At 50.0% G+C, this 20,548-nt stretch overlaps 1 protein-coding gene across 2 annotated transcripts; it reads left to right on the forward strand.

Moving 5' to 3' along the window:
- Positions 1-1,076: 1,076 nt before the first annotated feature.
- On the forward strand, positions 1,077-16,585 carry CENPS (centromere protein S). 2 transcript variants are annotated; one of them, XM_044391498.3, is made up of 5 exons: positions 1,077-1,212; positions 3,708-3,831; positions 4,486-4,519; positions 8,383-8,449; positions 16,338-16,585. In XM_044391498.3, exons 1-5 carry the CDS (start codon positions 1,156-1,158, stop codon positions 16,551-16,553), a joined length of 498 nt encoding a protein of 165 aa, XP_044247433.2. In that variant the 5' UTR covers positions 1,077-1,155; the 3' UTR covers positions 16,554-16,585. The 2 variants fall into 2 exon arrangements, with proteins under 2 accessions (XP_044247433.2, XP_048077953.1); XM_048221996.2 differs by lacking the exon at positions 16,338-16,585 and adding an exon at positions 10,140-10,398 and having other exon boundaries at positions 1,083-1,212.
- Positions 16,586-20,548: the final 3,963 nt, after the last annotated feature.

The following is a 20,548-nucleotide window of genomic DNA, read 5'->3' on the forward strand; positions in this document are numbered from 1 at the left end:
TGATGACTGCAGCGAGACTTTGGAAAATACATAAGCAAGTCAAAGCCCTTTTTAAAAAACTGGGGGCCCTGGGACACCAGGCTGGCTCCCTCCATTGAGCATGGACTCTTGATTTCGGTGCAGGTCACGAGCTCAGGCTCTGTGGGGCTCTGACTCGGCTTTCTCCTTCTCCCTCTGCCCATGTGCTCACTCTGTCTCTCTCTCTCTCTTTTTTTTTTTTTTAAAGATTTTATTTATTTATTCGACAGAGATAGAGACAGCCAGCCAGAGAGGGAACACAAGCAGGGGGAGTGGGAGAGGAGAGCAGGCTCATAGCAGAAGAGCCTGATGTGGGGCTCGATCCCAGATCGCCGGGATCACGCCCTGAGCCGAAGGCAGACGCTTAACCGCTGTGCCACCCAGGCGCCCCCTATCTCTCTCTTTTAAATCAATAAATCAATAAAATCTTAAAAATAAATCTTTAAATAAAATAAATCTTTAAAATAAATAAATAAATAAATAAATAAATAAATAAATAAATAAAATCTTTTTTTAAAATGTTAAAAGAAAAAAAAAAAGTTGGGGGCCCTGGAGCGCCTGGCTGGCTCAGTTGGAAGAGCAAGCATCTCTGCGTGTGTGAGTTCGAGCCCCATGTTGGGCAGAGCTTAAAAAATTTTTTTAATTGGGGGCCCTGGTACTGCTGCTGAGTGAGTGAGCCTCGCTGTGTCACCTACTCACTGCCTGCGCTGCTGAATGGGACAGTCATCCAGCACTTTCCTGCAGGCTGATGCCCTAACACTACTGTTGGTGACACAGTTACAGACACTGGGTGGCTTTTGCAAGGCCTGCGGAGGTTAGAGCCACACGGAATTTACAGGGAAGGGTGCCGCCCGACAACGCTGTCCCTGCACACACGCCTTCTTTCCAAGGAGGGCTCGTGGGAGCCTCAAGCCAGGCGCTGAGCCCCGGGGAGCCGGTGGGGTGCCCGCCCCCGACCGCGAAGGGCCTTTCCCGGAGCGGCCGCCAGAGGGCGCGCGCGGCGCGGCGGCGAGGAGCTTCGCGCTTTGTCCCCCCGCGCGGCCCGTCGCCCAGCGCCGCGGCGGGAAATACGACAGACTCCTCCCGGCCGCCGCCTCCTTCAGCCCTCGCGCGCCTGCCCGGGTCGGCCCTGCTGCGATGGAGGAGGACGAGGACAGGGCGGCCGAGGAGCAGCAGCAATTCTCCTACCGACAGGTACAGGAAAGTCGGGTCCCTGCCGGGCTGGGGGAGGACGGCGTCTAGCTTCTGGAGAGGGAAAGGCCTCGAAGCCTCCGCCGGGCGCTTCTCGGGGCGCGTCCCCCCGAGCGGAGAGCGCGCTCCGGCCGCCTGCGCCTGCGCCAGCTGGCCTGGCCTGCCGCGGGGGGTGCTGGGAGGCGGTCTCCAGGGTAACGCGGGTCGGAGTCTGGCGCCCGGGGGCCACCTCGGGCTGGGAGCGGCGGTCTCCCTTCTCAGACAGGGCTGTCGGGAGAATAGGGTGTGCGCCCTGGAAGGGGATTCAGGCAAAGCACTTAGCGCGGGGCCCGGCGCGTGGCCGCCGTGAGGTGCGCGCTCCGCCCTGCAGACGCGGGGACGCGCTGCGAGCCCGGATGCCGCGCGGGCTCCTTCCCGCGTGGGTCTCAGCCCTGGCTCCGCAGCCCGGGCGGCGCGCGGCTCTGCTCCAGCCCAGCTCTCCCGCATGCAGAATCCGAGTAGTAGGAACCTCCCAGGGCGGTTGCGGGCAGCGCCTGGAACAAGCGCACCGGGCGGAGTCGTGAGAACGAGCCAGAACGCCCTGAAGAGGTAAAAAGCAAGAACCAGGGCGGCCACCTCAAAGAGGGTGAAGACCGGGAGTGAGCTCGGTGCACGGGAGTGTCCTCCTGCCAGGGTTCGTTTCAGAAGCTGCTTACCCACCGCCTCCCTTTCTTTTGGGAAGCGCAAGGTTTCAGGAAAAAGCTGCAAGGATAGTGCACTCAGCAGCCATAGGCTCCTCACCTGGATTCACCAGTTGTTAACACTTGGCTATATTTACTCCTTTGCTCTCTTTTTTTCCTGAATCATTTGAGATTTAATTGCAGGTACCTTGACACTTTCCCTTTAAGTTTTAGTACTTTCGTATGCCTCTCGCCACAAGACGGGTATTTTCGTACATAACCTCAAGTATCACACTCAGAAAGTTTAGTATTGGTAAAATCCTATTACCTGATGTTCAGTCCATAGGCACGTGTCCCCAGTGTGTCCCAAAGCTGTTTCTTCTGGTCTTTTTTTCTTTCATCCAGGAGCCAGTCAAGGGTCATAACTTGCATTTAGTAGTCCTGTCTCTTTGATCTTCCCTGGGAGTTCTCCACCCTTTTTGTCTTTCCTGACATTGATGGTTTTGAAGAGTCCACTGATGGCAAAAGTAGTGGGAGATAAACCCTGAGAGCTGAGGCTGTCCTCATTTTCGTATTCTCAGCTTACTGAAGCAATGAGTATGGCTGCAAAGATGGGCTGAGAATTTGGTGAGCAAGTTGAGGGTCCCGTCACTCATTCATGCAGCTGTTCTTGGCGCTAGGTGGACAGTAGGGAACAAAACTGACAGGGTCCTGCCCTTGAGGAATTTGGGATCTAGGGATTGAGCCTCGAAGTGCAGTGTTGTCTGCAACATTGAAGAAGGCACTTGGCCCGGTCCAGGAGGCGGGCAAAAGGAGGGACAAAAAAATCTGTGGAACGTTCAGAAGCCTCCCTGTCCTGTTCCTCTAATGACAACACCACACATACCTAAAAAAAGATGACCGTGGGGGCTCTTTATCCCTTCCCAGGGCGATGGTCCCTTTGTCTCCTTCTACCACAAGCCTCAACTTACCTTGTCTTTTGACATCTGAAACCAAGAAAGGTCATTACCCTTGCTTGTCTGCCTGGCCTCTACTCTGGGCTCCTGGAGCTGTGTTTCTCTAGGTCCTCCTCATCCTGTCTCAGCTGTGAACACTTGCTGTTTGGGGTTCAGCTGTCCCCTGTCCAGTTCAGTTCTGTCTCCAGCATAGAGGAGCACCCCCAGGGGCGCAGTAAGTTTGTTGACAGCATGCTGAGATCTTGGCTTGGCTTTGTTTTGCTTCTTTGCTTCTCTGCCTGGGAAAGCTATGTTCTTCAGTATCTAGAAGGGTTGCTAAGGAACAGCGAGGGTCCTAGTGAGGTGGGCTAGCAAGCCAACAAATCAAAGGAGGGTCAGACGTGTCCTCACAGGCCTTTCCCGGCATGGTCCCGAGCGTTTGTCCTTGGTCACGTGCAGGCCTGGGGCCCCAGTGACTTAGAGCAGAGGGATGGGATCCTTTTGCATTTCACTAGAGTAAGCCCTGTCTGGTTTTTCATTGTTCCAGAAACACCTAGCATGTGCCTTTGCTCAGTAGGAATGGGTACACATTTGTGGACTATCTAAAGTCATGCAGATACTTTGCAAGTGCAAGTCTGACTTTGCTCCCCGCTGACCTGTCGTTGTAATTCCTTATCTTTATTTGACCTAAATCATAACCATTAACAAGGAAGTAATGTTTCTCCAAGTCACACTCCAGAGGGCCTCATTAATTTATTAGTACACTTGAAAAGTCACTCAGCCATTGTGGAAAGTGCTGAAGGAATTAGGCTGAGCAGACCCTCTCCTTGGTCTTAATTTTCGAAGATGTGGAAAGCTCTTATTTGCAGCCTCACCCATGAAGTATTTTGACTTTTTGCTTCAGAGGCTGAAAGCAGCCGTCCACTACACTGTTGGTTGTCTCTGCGAGGAAGTTGCATCGGACAGAGAGATTCCATTCAGCAAACAAACCATCGCAGCGATCTCAGAGCTGACCTTCCGGCAGTGCGGTACGAAGCGGGGCCTTTCTCTCTGTGGGTGGAAATCCCCCAAGTTGTTTTTGCCCAGGAGAAACGTGTGGCCGGGTACCATGGCTCGTCTTAGCAACAGGCGGAGAACATAACCATAGGGCGCTATTCATGAAACATTTCATTTCTAAGCTGTAAGATTCGGATGTTTTATGGAAACATCTGTTTCTATTACCTAACACTGGGCATGAACCCCTTTATTTTGTTCTGTTTTAAACTGCCTGGAACATTAGACATTACATTTTTATCTCGTTGCTTTATAACATTTTTATATCGCCCATGCCATGGTTTCTATGACAGCCGAGCTTGTGACATTGGTATCTGCTTGACGTCCAAGGAAATTAATGTCCTCTCAAGCCATAACTTGTAGCAAAATTTAAGATTAAGGGCTAGTGTCATGGAAGGAGAGGTGTGGCCACAATTACCACACTTATGACAGGGAGGCCATATGAATAACTCACACAACCTAGGCTGAAGGCTCCCGTCCGGGGATGGGGCGGCCTGAAGTGCATCCTCTCTCCGCAGAAAGGGTCTGTCGTGTTAGTCACTGGGTTGTGGGAACTGAGGTTGCACTTGCCCTCCTTCTGAGATAAGATTGGCATGAGGATAGCTAAAGCACATCTTCTTCTCTTTCAGAAACCTTTGCCAAAGACCTTGAAATGTTCGCAAGGTGGGTAAAGAGTTGCGTGTCTGATGCTGTGTGCGTCGACGTGCTGTGCCTCCTCCCCGTCCGGCGGTGTGTTCGGGAGAGCTTTAGGCTTTTGTGTGCGTGGGTGGGTGGGTTTATTGCAGGCTCCTCTGCCGTCATGATTCCGCAAGAATATAACATCTGCTGTAATCACGTCCATTCAGACTTGATTTGGCACTTTTGTGACATCTTCTGAGTACTTTTTGTCAGAGAAGCGGAGCTGCTCGGCTCCCGGCTACACGAGGGCTGTGAACGTGCAGGGCGTGTGCGCGCTGCGTGCCCGGCGGTGACCGTGGGCGGCCGTGGGGGCGGTGACAGCACCCAGCACCCAGCACCCTCAGCCTCGGGGTCGCAGCGTCCGTCACCAGAGGCACACGCGCCGTGAAAGGCGGGTGACTTGCTTCCAGCGGGGAGGCTCGAGCTCTTACAGGTGATTTACGCTCATCTCTTCGATTAGTACCTCAGGTAATTGAGAACAATCGCGCCCAATTGCTTTTACGAAGCAGTTTGAATGGCGGAGGCCGGAAAGGGCTAGAGCTTTGCAGTCCGCTCGCACGTCCGAGTCGGTGCCAGCCGCTCCGCACCCGAGCTTTTCACCTCGCCGCCGCTAGCTCTTTGTGGCTCGGTGAGTGCTTTGGATGAGTTAGAGCCATAGGTTCTCAGAGGGCGGACTCTACATCTGTCCTGTCCCCGTGTATATGAATCCCTAAAAACCGCTTAGCATCGCCAGCTTGGCCGAAGGGTAGGGTCGTCTCACGGGATACTAATAGCTCCTGTGGTTTCTTCACTCTTAATTGAGGTGGTGGCTCCTTACGTGGCGCCCATTAACTCCCCCGAAGCCCCCGCGCCTCGTGCGAAATAACATTTGTCACCCCTCTTGCCACGTCTTTCCTTTTTTCGGAAAATACAACTTCTTTTTATTACAAAGGATGGCACAAAAATGTAAATATGTAAGCCCACGATTATTTGATTTGAACGTGAAGCTTATCAACATCGAGCCGGGTTTCTCCATCTCAGCACCGTGGACATTCTGGGCCGGCGCCTTCTGGGTTGTGGTGGGGACTGTGCCGTCCTGTGCAGGGCGCTGATGGGCTTCTCTGGCCTCTCCCTGGTGGACGCCAGCAGTAAATCCCCGGTCATGACTTTTCCTGCCATTTCTGTGTTAGCTGTGGGAAAGACAACACATGTTTTTAGGTGGTTCTGTAAAGATACTAGAAATAAGAACGAAATTGGAAATATTTAGCACATAATACACTGAGCTTTCAGGTAGTCTGTTTTATGATTACGTTAAGAGGTTGGGTTTCCTTTGCTGGGTACTTGCTGGGTGAGGGTACTTGCTTGCTGTGTGCGTCACTTAGCCTGTAAGCTCCCCAGGCAAGGGCATCATCAAGTCAAGGCTGCCAAGCTGCTGTTGTCTAACTGAGAGAGGCAGAGGCTTACTGACGACGAGATGCCTCCCCTTCCGCGTGTCCCGGGGTGTCCTCTGGCGCTCTTCACGCTCCCCCCGCCCCCCGAGCCAACACAAGTGCAGATTTACTTTGAAGACTCCCCCTTGTCTAATTTCACACTGATCTTTGTAATACTTCAGTTTGCAGTCATTAAAAAAAAAAATCCTGTTTGAAAGTTTATCGTGGGGTAGGGGTTGGGGGCGGGGCACCTGGGTGGCTCAGTCGGTGAAGCGTCTGCCTTCGGCTCAGGTTGTGATCCCGGGGTCCTGGGATCGAGTCCTGCGTCGGGCTCCCTGCTCAGTGGGGGGAGTCTCTTTCTCCCTCTACCTCTGCCCCTCCTCCCTGCTTGGGCTTGCTTGCGCTCTCTCTCTCAAATAAATAAAATCTTAAAAAAAAAAATAAAGTTTTTCACGGAATAAAATTGATATTCCCAGAAGGTCAGCTTTGTTTATTCTGTGGCCTTGTGTTTTCCCCGAGGCCACTGTCTAGAACTGTGAGTCCTACAAGCAGTCTGAAGGACTGTTTCAGGCCAGCTGTATATTAAATGGTCTTTGTAGGCTGGCTGGGAACCTAACCAGTATTTGTAACATTGTTTCTATGAGAAAATGTGTTTAAATTTGAGCTAATTCACCTGTAAACTTTGGAAAATCATCTCCCAGTTTAAGTTGCAAATTTCCTTTAATTTAGCTCTGAAATCTCTAGTCACCTAATATTGTTAATATATTAAAGATGTAACGTTCTGAAGAAGACAGATATTAGTAAGTTGATTCTAGGAACATTTTGGGAAGAGTCTTCAAAACCTGCGTTGCTAACAGCGTTACTTGAAAAACGGCTTCGTAATTTTCCCTCGAGTCGTTTTCTGGGGTCAGAGGCCTGATTTAGGTGTGAGGAGGCCAGCCTCCGATATACCTGCCCCTCCGGTTAGGGACGTGTTGGCATGAAAACATGGTGCGGAGGGGGCAGATACCAAGCCGAGTAGTTAGAGGCTTGGCTTTGCCGTTTCCTGACCGCTGCCTTGTGAACAGATCGCCTCTTACTCTGTGAACAGGTCACTGTGCTGCTTCCTTCTGTTCTTCTGTTTGTGGCACTTTGCGAAGAATGTGAAAACCGGCAGAGCGGCCCGATCTTGTGACTCAGGTCCACACTGTGTCCGTGGCACCTAACCGCCTCCCCCTGGTACATCTGTGGCCCGGCTTCTACTCTGTGGCCGCTCTGACCTCCCCTTCTGACTGTTCCCCTTCTCTCCTGGCCCTTGCGAATGGCTAATGAGAAGTTGTCTCCTGCAGTGGATACTGTTGGCACAGGCAGTTGCTGTCAGTCGTGAGGAGACGACACATGCCACCTGCACATTTAGCAGGGTGTGAATTAATTCAAATTATGGAGTGTAATTTCTGTGTGATTTTATTGTTAACAGAACAGATATTTGGTGAGGACTGTGTGTTGGCCACTTTACTGGTTATTAAGGATACAAAGATGCCTACTCACTCCTGTGTACAAAGTTTCTACTTACTTTTGGAGGAAGTGAGAAATGGCAAGAAATGGTGTAATTAGAGCAATAAGTTATTGAATAGAGCTTATCTGAAATTACCTTTTATTTTATTTATTTTTAAAATATTTTTTTTCTTTATGTGTCGGAGAGAGAGAGAGCGCGCACAAGCAGGGGGAGCAGCAGGCAGAGGGAGAAGCAGACTCCCGGCTGAGCAAGGAGCCAGATGTGGGGTTCCATCCCAGGACCCTGGGACCACGACCTGAGCCAAAGGCAGACACTTAACCGACTGAGCCACCCAGGGGCCCCTAAAATTACCTTTGAAAGCAAAGATAAGAGGACTGGAATGAGAATAGGAGTCCAGGTTGTAAGCAAGACACAGACTCCAGTTTAATGGATGTTCTTTGTTCTGGCTCGGCTGTTGTTGAGGGAGCGCATTACCTCCTTGTGGGGGGGGGCATCTGCCTGTAACGTAGCCCTCGGAGAAGAGCTTCGGGATCTTGGTATCTTTGTTGTTCTACTTCCCATCTGTTTAAGCAGAGGCAATCTTTGTGGTGTGAGATATTGTGCCATTTTCTCTTTTCACTAAAGGGGTGTGCGGACGGGCTGCGTGCTCTTTCTGTGGTGTTCGCTGTGACCGTTGTGCCTAAGCAAGTCCCCGCTCAGGCACCCGTGGCCTCGGTGGAGGTGGACAGATGGCTGCTGCTTTCCTTGGTCTCTTTATTTAATTAGTATCTTGGCGAAGTCACTTCACTCATTTTTATGTCATTGTTGCGTAATGAATTTAATCTAAAAAGATGGGCTACTTAGAGATCCTTGCTAGTTTGGAGTCTGACCGTGAACTTTTGGGTTTCATCAAAACTTGAAGTGATACTAAACATTTTGGTGAATTGTTCCTGCCCTTTCTACAGACATGCGAAAAGAAGCACAATTAACACCGAAGATGTGAAGCTCTTAGCCAGGAGGAGTAATTCACTGGTGAGAGATGAATTTCTTTCCTCACTCCCCTTTCCCATCAGAATACATTATTCCCAATTAATCACTTGCAGCCATGAAGCGATTCCCCAGGGCACCTTGCATTAAAAACGAGAGATGGTTGAACCATTCAGACCTGCCCACAATTTATAGTCTCTCTTTCATCATGATGAATCTCGCTAAGCCAATTTGAAATTTTCTAATCAGCACTCTCTGGATTTCATAATTTGCCTTTTTCGTAACATCTCAAAACTTTGGCCCTGAGTTTCATTTACAGCGTGGTGTCAGAGACAGGCCACTGGCTGGAGCGTGTGGGGAGAGTTGTGTTGCTGTGTGCACAGCTCTCATGGGCCAGGTATGGAAGGAGTGTCTGCACGGCTGGGATGGGCAGAAAACGGAGCACGTTTTCTGTCTTTCCAAAGAAATCTAGAAGTCATCTTGACCACGCCCTCATTTTACAGGTGATGCTGTGGTCATCCCTGCCTCGTGGCCATGGCCCGGGGCAGACGCAGGGCATCTGTGAGGTTTTCTGACCTTGTCTAATCCTAGCAGTGAGAACACTTTCTGTCCCTCATCCTGTGAGCTCCACCAGGACGGGGACCTTTGTCTCATCTCTGCTTCATCTGCCCTGCCTAAAATACGGCCTGGCATACAGCAGGTGCTCAGTACATAGTTGCTGAAGGAGTTTGTATAGCACTTGACAGTTTACGGGGGGCTTTTATAGTTATTATTTTACGTGTATTATTTCAAACCTCACAGCCTGCCTCCGAGGGTTTTTCATAACATGATTGATTAGCCCGATTTTACAGGGGAGGCCGCCGGAGTTAGGAACTTCGCAGAGCTGAACACGGAGCACTCGGGCGGGTGGCCGAAAGCAAACCGTCTAGGCCAGGCTCTAGCACCGCTTCCACTGGGCTCCCTTTTCCCCCTCCTCTTCTAATACCCTCCCTCCAAAGTCGAAGTCAAGGTTAAAGATGGTGTGATTGCTAAGGAAACAGCTAAGGTGGCTGGCGGTGCTGTGTATCCGCGGGGGAGACACTTCTCTCTCCCCATCCGTTCTGTGCGGGTCATGGCTGGGAGCTGGCTGGCTGCGGTGAGCCCTTTCTTCCTTTTGCAAAGGAATGGGCAGTGCCAGTCATCTTAGAACATTAACTGGGAAGTTACCTGCTTATTGCACATTCGTTTACTTCCCAATCGTGTGTTTATTTGGGGCTCTTAATTTTTTTTTTCATGACAGAGTTGCAGCTAAATTTATGCGTTTGATAAAATCCTCCCCGACGGCAGGGACCTGCATTATTTACCCTGTGTCCCTAGGACCCGGTGCATCGTCGCTGCTCAGCGATGTTAGTTGGATACATTTCGGGGGGCGTTCATTGTGCTGGTGCTTGGTGGGGTATATTGAGGCCTGGCTTGTCTTGTGCACGCTCCACAGTTGAACTCTTGATTACTCAAGAAACTCCTGCCTGTTGGGTAGGAGTGTGGGCAGCAGTCGGTTGATTTTTGTAGATGGTTGCTTCTTCCAGGAAAAATTGGAAGATCTGTTTCACTCTCAGGAACGTAACCAGGCTTTTCCACCCAAATTCCTAGGGGGGGAGTGGTTAGGAGGGGCTTAGATTCCCCTCTGCTGCCCCAGGTTTGTAGAGTGGCTTCGCAACCAGGTAAAAATGTGATTCTTTAATTTTTTTTTTGGTAGCTAAAATACATCTCAGAGAAAAATGAAGAGCTCACTCAGTTTAACACAGAACAAAAAGCAAAGAAGAAGAAGAAGCTAGAGGATGACAACACAAAATCAGTGGCACCGGCAGAGGCTGCAGCGGCCGGAAAGGACGGTTCTTGACTCTGTCGCCACCGGCAGAAGCAGCCTTGAGCGGGGAGGGCGGCCGGGAGCCCCGCTGCCACAGAGGGGTTTTCGAAGGGATCAGTAGAGAGTAAAATAAAAAGGCTAAAAGGCTTGCTGGGCTGTGTTCTCCGAGTCATTGGCTGCAAAAGCTCGTGTCAGAGAGCCCGAGACGCTCGCGCAAACGCTCCGCGTGTCCCCTGCGCTAACACAGGAGTCTGGGGGCAGGGCTTGGAAACGGTATCTGTTGCCATTACTAAGGTTGTGTCAGCAAGGAGATGTGGCCGACTTTTCAAGGAAACATCTTCGTTATCTCTTCATTCTTCTACGTGGTTCTTCGGGCTGACAGTCCCTGAAAGATGAACAAAGCTCTTTCGATCTCCAGTGCGGTTTTTAAACCTGTATCATGTGTGACCACAAGGTAGTGTGGTGCTCGCAGGTGCATGTCCGTTTTACTTTCTGAAGGTGATTTTCTCCAGAAACACAGTTTATGCAACTTTTCTTTGGCTATTTTGTAATTTAACTATGGTTCTGTGGGGCAGAGGTTTTGCTTGAGAGGAAAACCCGCTCTCTTCCCAAACACTCCTGTGTGTGGTGCCCTGGCTCGGTCTGTGAGGCCTGGAGCTTCTAGTCCTGCTGTCTTCTCTGTGGGGTGTTGGGGGGCCCAGGACATGACTTTCCCGGCTGGGGCAGGAGGCATAAGGGACGGCACTGCATTTGGGAGCCCTCTCTGTGCCAGGCTGCCCCAGGGCTCCATATAGGACCTCAGTGCGTCCTCCCAGCCTTATGGGGCGGATCTGATTCTCCCCGTTTTACTGATGTGCAGACCGAGGCTTGAAGAGGTCTGTGCGCTGCCCAGGTCTGCTGACCAGTCGAGATGGTATTCACCCTGGGGGTGCTGACTAAAGAGGGGGTGAGAGAGAACAGGACAGGGGTTCTGGGTAGAACGGATACCGATCAGCAAAAGACACCCCACAGTGTGGCTCTCGAGGGGCCATGATAAGCTGGTCACGGGAAAGCTCTGAAATCAAGCTTCACAGTCTTAGGGTCTGCAGATGCCTCCTCCTTTCACCTCAGAAAGTGACTGTGACATCCATGTGTCACGTCAGGTAAGAAAAGGGAATCCTAAAGCTTCTGTCCTGACAGTCCCTTCCTGCCGAGACCCCTGTGTGAGCACCTTCCTTTTCGGGTAAGCTCTGTAAGTCCACGTCAGGCGAGGTTGGACCCTGGCCGCCGTGGACTTGCCGCAGGTTGCCAGACGCGGATTTGCTTCCGGGTCCTGCGACTCTAGTGGCGGTGTGACTTTCCGTAGCTTTGTGTTCTCATGAGCGACATAGGGCGTATGTGACAGGAAGAGGAAATGGGGAGGACTGTTGCCGTGGGTCTTGTTTTTATGGATTTCCGTAGCTCTCCAAACTCGGCACACATGGGATTGGAAGTGGCGAACTCCGTGTGCGCCACGGTGTCCAGTCTGGTTCCAGGGCCGGAGAGGCCCCCTGTCCCTGGCCTGGGTATTTGATGTGGAGTTTTCTAGCCAAATCAGAAACTCGACTTGATGTTCATGTAATCTTTGGGTGTATTTGCATATTTATGTACGATGTGTTTATACTTTATTTTTTAAAAGATTTCATTTATTTGAGAGGGACAGAGATAGAGCGTGAGCGGGGAAGAGAGGGAGAAGCAGACTCCGCTCGGAGCAGGGAGCCCAGTGTGGGACTTGATCCCAGGAGCCTGGGATCATGACCTGAGCCGAAGGCAGACACTTCAACTGAGCCACCCACGTGCCCTGTTTATACTTCCGGTGAGCAGGCTTACGACACGTGTTTCAGGGCTTGTGACAGGAGCGGTCGGACGGTGAGGAGGAGCTGACTCCATCTCCTGGGTTCTGGGAGCTGCCTCTTCCCCACTGCATGCTCCGGGGGCGCTTCGCTCACTCTGGAGAATCCGCAGTGATGTCGGTCATCCTGTGCGAGTCCATCTTTGGCGACAGATGGCAGAAAGGACCTCTGGAGGGCCCTGTTTGTGGGCTGGCTTCCTCAGAGTCCTGGAAGCTCCTCTAAACTTGAACCTATTAACCTTTACCAGATGACGAACCAAATAAAGAAGCGGGTGTCTTTGGAAGGAATGTGTCCTGGTCACATAGACGGGGGCAACTTAACGTTTGTAGTATTTGTCATCTTCTTGTCACAGTGGTTCCTCGAAGTGCTTGAAATAAAGGGCCCGTGGTAATGTGTTACTACCGAAATTAACCGGAGCCAGGGAGCTGGAAAGCATCCCTCTCCGCACGCAGCAGCAGCTGGAATGCCCTGGAAAGGTGTGTACTGGCTCGCACACAGCGGATACTTCAAAACCTGGATGTCCCAGAAAGGCTGCATCGGGACATGCTTCTTTCTTTACCGAATTGTTGAATTTCTGAAGAGCCCCTAGGGGTCGTTTAGTCCAGGCTCCCCACCACCTAGGAACTCGTGCAGCGTTCTCCAGGGACAGAGTCCGTCCGGTGACGGGACTCTCACTGTTCGGTTTCTTCTGTACTTAGAGAAAAGTCTTCCACCCTCTAACCTCTCTCTTGGTTCCATTTGGACCTTTAGAAGGAGCACTCTTTGTTTTTCAAAATAATTCAGGACTGAGTTCCTTTTAATCGAAAGTTCCCATTTGATGTCTTTTCAGGAACACGTTCTTGCCTAAGACCTTAGGTTATCAGCTCCCAGAGGGCAGGCTCTAGGCTGGAGTACGTGATCGCTGGTGCCTTGTGCAGTGCGGCGCTCGCGGGAAGCACCCCGAGATACTTGGACCCTGGCGTGTAAGATGTGCTGGTGGAATAAGTGGGAGCCCTTGGGTTGCATGGCCCCTGTTGGGGGGCCCCCACGTGTTGTGGTGCGCGGCTCTTCTCTGTACCCTGGGGAGCAAGGAGAAGGATTGAGGATGTCGTCTTAGCGTTGCTGGACGTGCGTGCCTGCTGTGAGCTCCACGTGGGCCGGGTGCTTTACGGGACCCTCTTCAGTCCTCACAACAGCTCTCTGATGGGGGCAGTAGGTCCAATTTTTTCTTTTATCCCCATTTTACAGATGAGAAAACAGCCACAGAGAGGCCAGGAGCAAAGCCAGGGTTTTAGTCTTCAGCCCTTGCCTTGAAGTACCAGACGGGTGGCCGCCTGCTCGAAAGCAGCCAGTAATAAGAGGGCGCGTGGCCTTCCTCCACCCGCGGCACCCGGCCCTCCTTGGCCCACTCCCAGCGCCCTGGTTGCCCTGGAGATGTGCTTCCATTCCTAGGCACTGAGTCTTGCCCCCTGGCTAGGCAGGCTCTCACAGCCCTGCTGGCGTGGGTCCTTTGTAGTTCAGTGTAAGCTCTGGGTGCTCAGAGTGTCTGAGGAGTCCGTCCAGTAAAATCTGCAAAATATACTAAGGGTATAAGAAGCTGGCTGAGCTGCTGTCAATTTTCATTTGTGAGACTCTCCTTTTTGGAGGCCCCTGGCAGGCTCAGTTGGTAGAGGAAGGGACCCTTGATCTCAGGGCTATGAGTTCAAGCCCCATGTTGGGCATGGAGTCTACTGAATTAAAAAAAAAAAGTCTCAGTTTTTAATACCATTTATAGGAATTTTCTTAGGCTAAAAAATTATTTTCGTATAGAAAAAAATGACGAAGCAACATGCAGTAATGAGCCATGACTCCTCGGGCCATGCCCATTTTGCCTAGAATCTCTACAAGCCTCTGCTGGAATTTAAGATGGAAATTGCCCTTGGGGGAGGGGTGTGAGCCAGGAAATTGGAAAACTGAAAGGGTCAGCCTTCACTTTTGGAGAGAGCTGTCAGTTCGGTTGCTTTACTTCTGCTTGGAACTTGCCGTGGCTCCTGGCCCCAAGTGGCAGGTTTGTGGCCAGTGACTCAGTTTACCGGCTGTCTCAGTTGGATGAAGAGGGTCTGCGGCTTTGCTTGTGGGATTCTGAAACTGGGACCAGGGAGGGGATGCCCTGGGGGGCAGCACGGAGGAGGCCTCCACGCTCCGGCCTTCCCGGGAAAGCGGGGCAAGTGCAGGTCCTTGAGTCAGAAGTAGCCAGGCCCTCCAGGGCCAGCATCCCCAGGCTCTCGGCTCCTTCCCGATCACCCCGTGCCCAAACCTGCCCTCTTGCCCCGGTTTTTAGCCTCCTTGCCTGCGATTCGGTGAGAACCGGCGGGTTCTTGGGGCGCCCCCCTGTACCCCCCTCATCCCCCTTGTCTCTTGGGCCCACGGCGGAGTCCATCAGACCTTACACGGGCAGAATTTCAGAGCCTCAGCTCCTCACGCACAGCGAATTTTCTATTGTGTGAAATCGCTTGGCTTTGTGCTCCTGGCTTCTGCGGACTGTGGGCGTGACCGTGAGGACGCGGGACTTCAGGAGTGAGCGCACGTGTCCTCCAAAGTAAGCAAATCTGCTCTAAACTCGGAGACCGTCGGAGGCGTTAATGAAGGGGTTAACTCTGATCCAAAAGCGCTTTTGTGGGCTGCTGGCTTAGGCAGGTGCAGCACTGCTTGAGAGGGAGGGAAGTGGGGGTACAGGCTTTTGACAGGTACAGAGACAAAAAAAACAGCTGCAGGTGGAGCTTAATTAAAATGCCCCCCACCCCTCCCCTCCGCGAGACCCAAGTGCACAAAACAGCGATTTCGAGGCTGCCGGAGATGAGCAGCGGAGAGAAGTGCTGGTCAGCCCGCAGAATGCCGCCGCCCCTCTGCCTGCTCCTGCTGCTGCTCTCGGGGGCCACGGCCACCGCCGCCCTGCCCTTGGAGGGTGGCCTCGCCGGACAGGACAGCCGGGTGAGTAGTGTGCCGGGGCCGCAGGCTAGCCCACTTTCTGGCTGGCTCGTTCCTTGGCCTCTCTGGCCTGGGGATCGCCAGCGTCTCCAGGGCCGAGTGGCTGTAGACAGAAGGCAGGGCTGACCTTTGTGCGGCGCCCCGCAGCTGCCACCCGTCCTGGGATGTCCCCTTTAGACCACGGGTTCTTGTTTACCCTCAGTGGTCCCAACAACCTGCAGAGAGCTCTGAAACTCAAGGGGGGGCTCCCTGCCAGCGATCTCCATCTGCTAGTCTTTGAAACGTTACGCGATCGTGCCAGTCTATCGCAGGGCGGTCACGGGGCCGCCGACGGCCCGCGTTAGTCACACGTGCTTCTAGAATCTTAATTTATAGGTATGGGACTCTTCACTGGCTCAGATTCATTGACATCATTATAGTTTCCGTCGTGAGAATTCGTAACTTTGTGAAGTGATTTATTTTTCTCTTTTTTTCCCATTTTGAAAAAGTTCCAAGAAAGAGTACATAAAGTTGGCCATTAAAAATGGATTTTTCTCTAAAATTACCAGATGAGTTTCAGACAAGTCATTTATCATCAGGTTACTCCTAGAAGCTTTCTAAGGAATTTGAAAGAGGGGAATATCACGTCTCAATCTGATCTGTCTCAAAGAGTAATTTGTGAACCTTCAGGAGTCAGACCAGGCACTTGGCGGCAGGGAAAATGATAGATTTCCTGACCTCAGCCAAGATTATGGGCCAAACTAGCCGTTTTTTTTCCCTGACTGAAAATTCTTAGCTTTTCCCTCTCTAACTAGAACAATTTCATTAAGGTGCTCTCTTAACTTTCTCATCCTTTATTTTATTTTTTAACTTTTTCTTTTCAGATTTTTTAAAAATTAATTTTTATTATGTTATGTTAGTCACCATACAGTACATTTTTAGTTTTTGATGTAAAGTTCCTTGATTCGTTATTTGCGTATAACACCCAGTGCTCCATGCAATACGTGCCCTCCTTAGTACCCATCACCGGCCTGTCCTAATCCCCCACCCACCTCCCCTCTGAAGCCCTCAGTTTGTTTCCCAGAGTCCATAGTCTCTCATGGTTCCTTCCTCCTTCTGTTTACCCCCCCTTCATTTTTTAACTTTTGCATCCTTTAAATGGAAATGTGATTTATTCTTCTGAAGCATCTTTTTTTTTTTTTTTGAGGAAGGAATTATGGATCTTTCCATGCTGGCTGAACCAGATGGTTGATTATTTTTCTTTCCTTTGTCCTCTGCTTCTTTTTAAAAGCATCTGCAGGAGGTGGTAGAAATGAAGAAAAACAGCCTCTTGACTTTCCTGGCTGGGTGGTACCAGTGGGTCTCCCGGGCGGGTGCAGCACCCTTCACAGGAGGGGCAGCCGGGGAGGCGGCCAAGCGACAGGAAGTCCCCCCCCCTCTGCGGTCCTTGCGGGCGAAGACACCCTGCAAGGATTTCTTCTGGAAGACCTTCTCCTCCTGCAAATAAAATTCCAACCCCGATCAATCATGCAAAGGAGTGTTAAGGATGGATCTGAATAAAATGTATTAACAGCCGTGATCTTTCTTCTTCACACAGTTGTCTTCTCCTTTCCGTGTAATTTAAAAAGCTTTATTTATTTAAAAAATATTTTATTTTTAGTAATCTCTACACCCAGCCTGGGGCTTGAACTCACAACCCTGAGATCAAAAGTCCTGTGTTCCATGAGCTGAGCCAGCCAGGCGCTCCCCAAAGTGAACGTTTTTGATTAAGATTTTTGTGTTTTTTGCTGTCGTGTACCCACTGGGCTTTCTTTCCACCTTTGTTATGTGCTTGGAAGTTCGCCCTTGTCTCCCTTCCTTTGATTTAAGACGGCTAAAGGCAACATATTTAAGAATCCAGAATAACATCTTATTTCAGTTTTTTTCATAGAAATCATCTAATTTAAAAAATATTTCCCTCATATTAAAAGCTAATTTTTAAGATTGTGCTCAAAGAGCAAAATGATTATTCCTTGTGTTTTGGCGAAAACCAATTTAAAAACAGATGTCATGGTCTCAAACATGATCTCATGTTCACATACTTGTAAGAAGAGTTACATTCAAACCTGCTCTGATAAAATACCTGTACTGGATTTCATTAGTAAGTTAATTTTAATTTGTTGCAGTTCTTTCGTGGATCAGAGCGTCTATGTTTGCGTCGTGAAGAATGAAGTCTGTTTGTTTAAAGGCCTCATTTCAAACCAAATACAGAGCAGGGCTGCTGTCGAGCCTGTGGCCTGCTTGCCTCAACTTCTAATTCAAGACTTTCAGGATGCCAGGATTCAGACTTTGTTCCATGTGTTTTTTTTTTAAAGATTTTGTTTAGATAGCGCGTGCACAAGCAGGGGGAGCGGCAGGCAGAGGGAGAAGCAGGCTTCCCTCTGAGCCGGGAGCCCGAAGCGGACTCGATGCCAGGACCCCGGGATCATGACCTGAGCCGAAGGCAGATGCTTCACCGACTGAGCCACCCAGCCACCTCCCGTGCATGTATGAATTATATACATGACACGTATAATTGTGATATTTTCCCATTCCCCAAGCATTTCCACAGAAGGGTCAATGAGTGACGGCTACACAGGAGGGGAGTTCCTTTTTCTGTGAGATAAGGCCGAGCAGCCGTCAAGCCCCATGTGGACCAGGATTTGGGGCTGCTCAAATGACATGAGGAGTGAACAAGTCACTCAGTTTCAAAACCCTGATCAAATCTTAGTTCTCCCCCACAGCACCAAAATCCTTCCTTGATGACATATTGTTTATGGCTCTCGAATGACAGACTCTAAAGAAAAGTTCCAGGGTCAAGCTGTTTAGATGCTAAACTTTAAAGTTCAGAGATCATACCTGGAGTTACCGGAAGTTTCTGAGGGTCAGGCCTAACATGAGGGAAATTGGCAAAGGCTGGCTGGAGTAGCACAAATCTTCTTTTCTCTGGACACCGGGGGAGCAGACGCGGAGTATGACTGCTGACCGTTCTGTTCTGTTTTCTGCAGAGCTGAGCTCATATTCATAATTACTAGCTGAGTAAAGTATAATGTGATGGAGGAGACTTAATAGCACCCTCATTTCCAAACACAGCAGCTTTAAGAGACCAGTAATTGGGTCAGTGCACTGGTGCAAGATGCCGGCCTGAAAGGCCAGCTAACCTTCAGAACTTTGTCTTTTAAGATTTTTCTAGAAGAAAAGCATGCCCATTGTTTTTCAGTTTCAGTTGGGGTCATACATACACAGTCCTTAGGATTGGGGACTTACAACTTTGAACTAAGTAATATCTGAAGGATAATGAGGCTATGCTAATGAGACTGGCAGGAAATCCGTCAAGTCTAAGCTTACCTTAGTTCAGGGGGCTTGATAAAATGTTAACTGGCATCAACTGCGTGGCAGACTAGATTAATATGCTCGTGATGAATACATTAGGGTGAAATGGGTATATTAGGGTAATTTTCTACCATCCGGTTTTGGGTACTTTTCTCAGAGCATACCTTGGTGTAGTTCAATATAGACAGCTACGTAGATGTGGTCGTCGGCACCTGGACAACTTGCAATTCATTCTTGCACGTATCTTTTTTAAAGATTTATTCATTGATTTGAGAGAGAGAGAGAGAGAAAAGCACACATGAGCAGGGGCGAGGGGCAGACGGAGAGAATTGCTCTTCTAACTGAGCCAGCCAGGAGCCCCTGCGTTCCATTTTGAACAAATCAGAAGAGGGAAAGGTAGGTATCAGAAAGAAGGAAATTTTCTGTTTCTAGATGAGAAAGGAAGAGGCAAAGGGCAGCTGGGCTACCCACTATTTCTAGCTTGTCATAACCCTAATAAAAGTAACGCTAATTTGTCTTTTCCACTTATAATTAGTTAAGTGATCAAAAATACGTGTGCTTGTCTTGTTAAAATAATTGTAAACTGGAGGAAAAGCTAGATTTTTGGTGACCGATCTTGGAACGTGGTATTGGGGATACTGAGGAAAATCCCGTGTCTATGCATTAACCCGTTACTTCGCTTCCTTGTGATTGCAAAGTGTGTTCTTTTAAAAAAGATTTTATTTTCAGGTAATCCCTACACCCGGCGTGGGGCTTGAACTCACAACCCTGAGATCCGGAGTAACATGTTTGTTTGTTTTTTTTTTAAAGATTTTATTTATTTATTTGACAGAGAGACAGCCAGCGAGAGAGGGAACACAAGCAGGGGGGGTGGGAGAGGAAGAAGCAGGCTCCCAGCAGAGGAGCCCGATGTGAGGCTCGATCCCAGGACTCTGGGATCACGCCGTGAGCCAAAGGCAGATGCTTAATGACTGAGCCACCCAGGCGCCCCCAGAGTAACATGTTCTATACCGACAGAGCTGGCCGGGCGCCCCTGCAAAGGGTGTTCTGATTCCATTTGAGCAAACAATGAACTCTGAGGTTCTGCAATCTAAAATTCAGTGCCATTTCCTGGGAACGAGTCTTTCCCCCTCGTTGGAGGCCTTCCAGCAGGACGGGGGACCCCACTGTCTGAGGACTCAGGCAGTGGCTGGGTGTTCAGAACACATCACTTACAAGGTCCTTAAAAACTTCAGGTAATACAAGACACAGCAAGATAACTTAAGGCAAAACCGTACAAATAAAATAGAATGGAGAAAAACCCTGAAGGCAAAAAAATAAATAAAAAATAAAAAAATTGAGTGGATAGCTAAGAAATAAAACAGCTAAACAATCTGGTTACTGAAGTCACATTAATCATTTTTGTAATTAATGCAGGTTTTCTTTTCCGAGACTACTATTATTTTATCCCTTTCTCTCTGGAAAATGAAAAACCCATTAGTTTTTTTTCCTTTTGCTTTTCCCCAGAAATTAAAGGTTGGTAAGTGGTAATTAGCACAGCTCCTGTCAAAGCCAATTGCCTAATGGGGACCGACATTTGACTTGAGTTGAAAGAATGGAATATGGCTAATGCGGAGTTCATTAGTCCCAGCTGCTTCCGTCGACATTCTTTTCTCCCACCGTAAGAACAGGCTGCCCTGCTCGCGCTCTCCTATTTTTAGACATATTGCTGTGCTGCTGCATTTCTATTCTAGAAGGCCTGGAGGCACGGTGGCGCAGGGAAGGTAAACGGCACCAGGGGCGATATAATGTGTTTGCAGCCGCACGCGCTACACGTTTTGGGCCCGTTTGCGGGCTAAGGTCTTTGCCTTGTAGACCCATAGATGGGGGCCTCCTCACACAGCTGTTTCGCTCCTGCTCCCCCCATCCCCGAAATCGCCCTCTGCAGCCTGTGCTAGGTACCCGGCTCCTCCTCAGACACTACTTCATTTAACCCTTTCAACCGTGGGCTTGGCTCCCTCCAAGCCTGCAGTACTTTCTCCATTATTCTATGCAGCCAAGATGCTTGGTGGATCGGGTTCTAGTAGAGCGCACCAATACCCACACCCCGGCCAGCCAGCTCAAGCGCTCCTGTGTATCTGACAGACGCGATTCAAGACAGTATTTTTAATT

This window comes from Ursus arctos, unplaced genomic scaffold (genome assembly GCF_023065955.2).
Source record: "Ursus arctos isolate Adak ecotype North America unplaced genomic scaffold, UrsArc2.0 scaffold_32, whole genome shotgun sequence".
Classification (NCBI taxonomy): Eukaryota; Metazoa; Chordata; class Mammalia; order Carnivora; family Ursidae; genus Ursus; species Ursus arctos.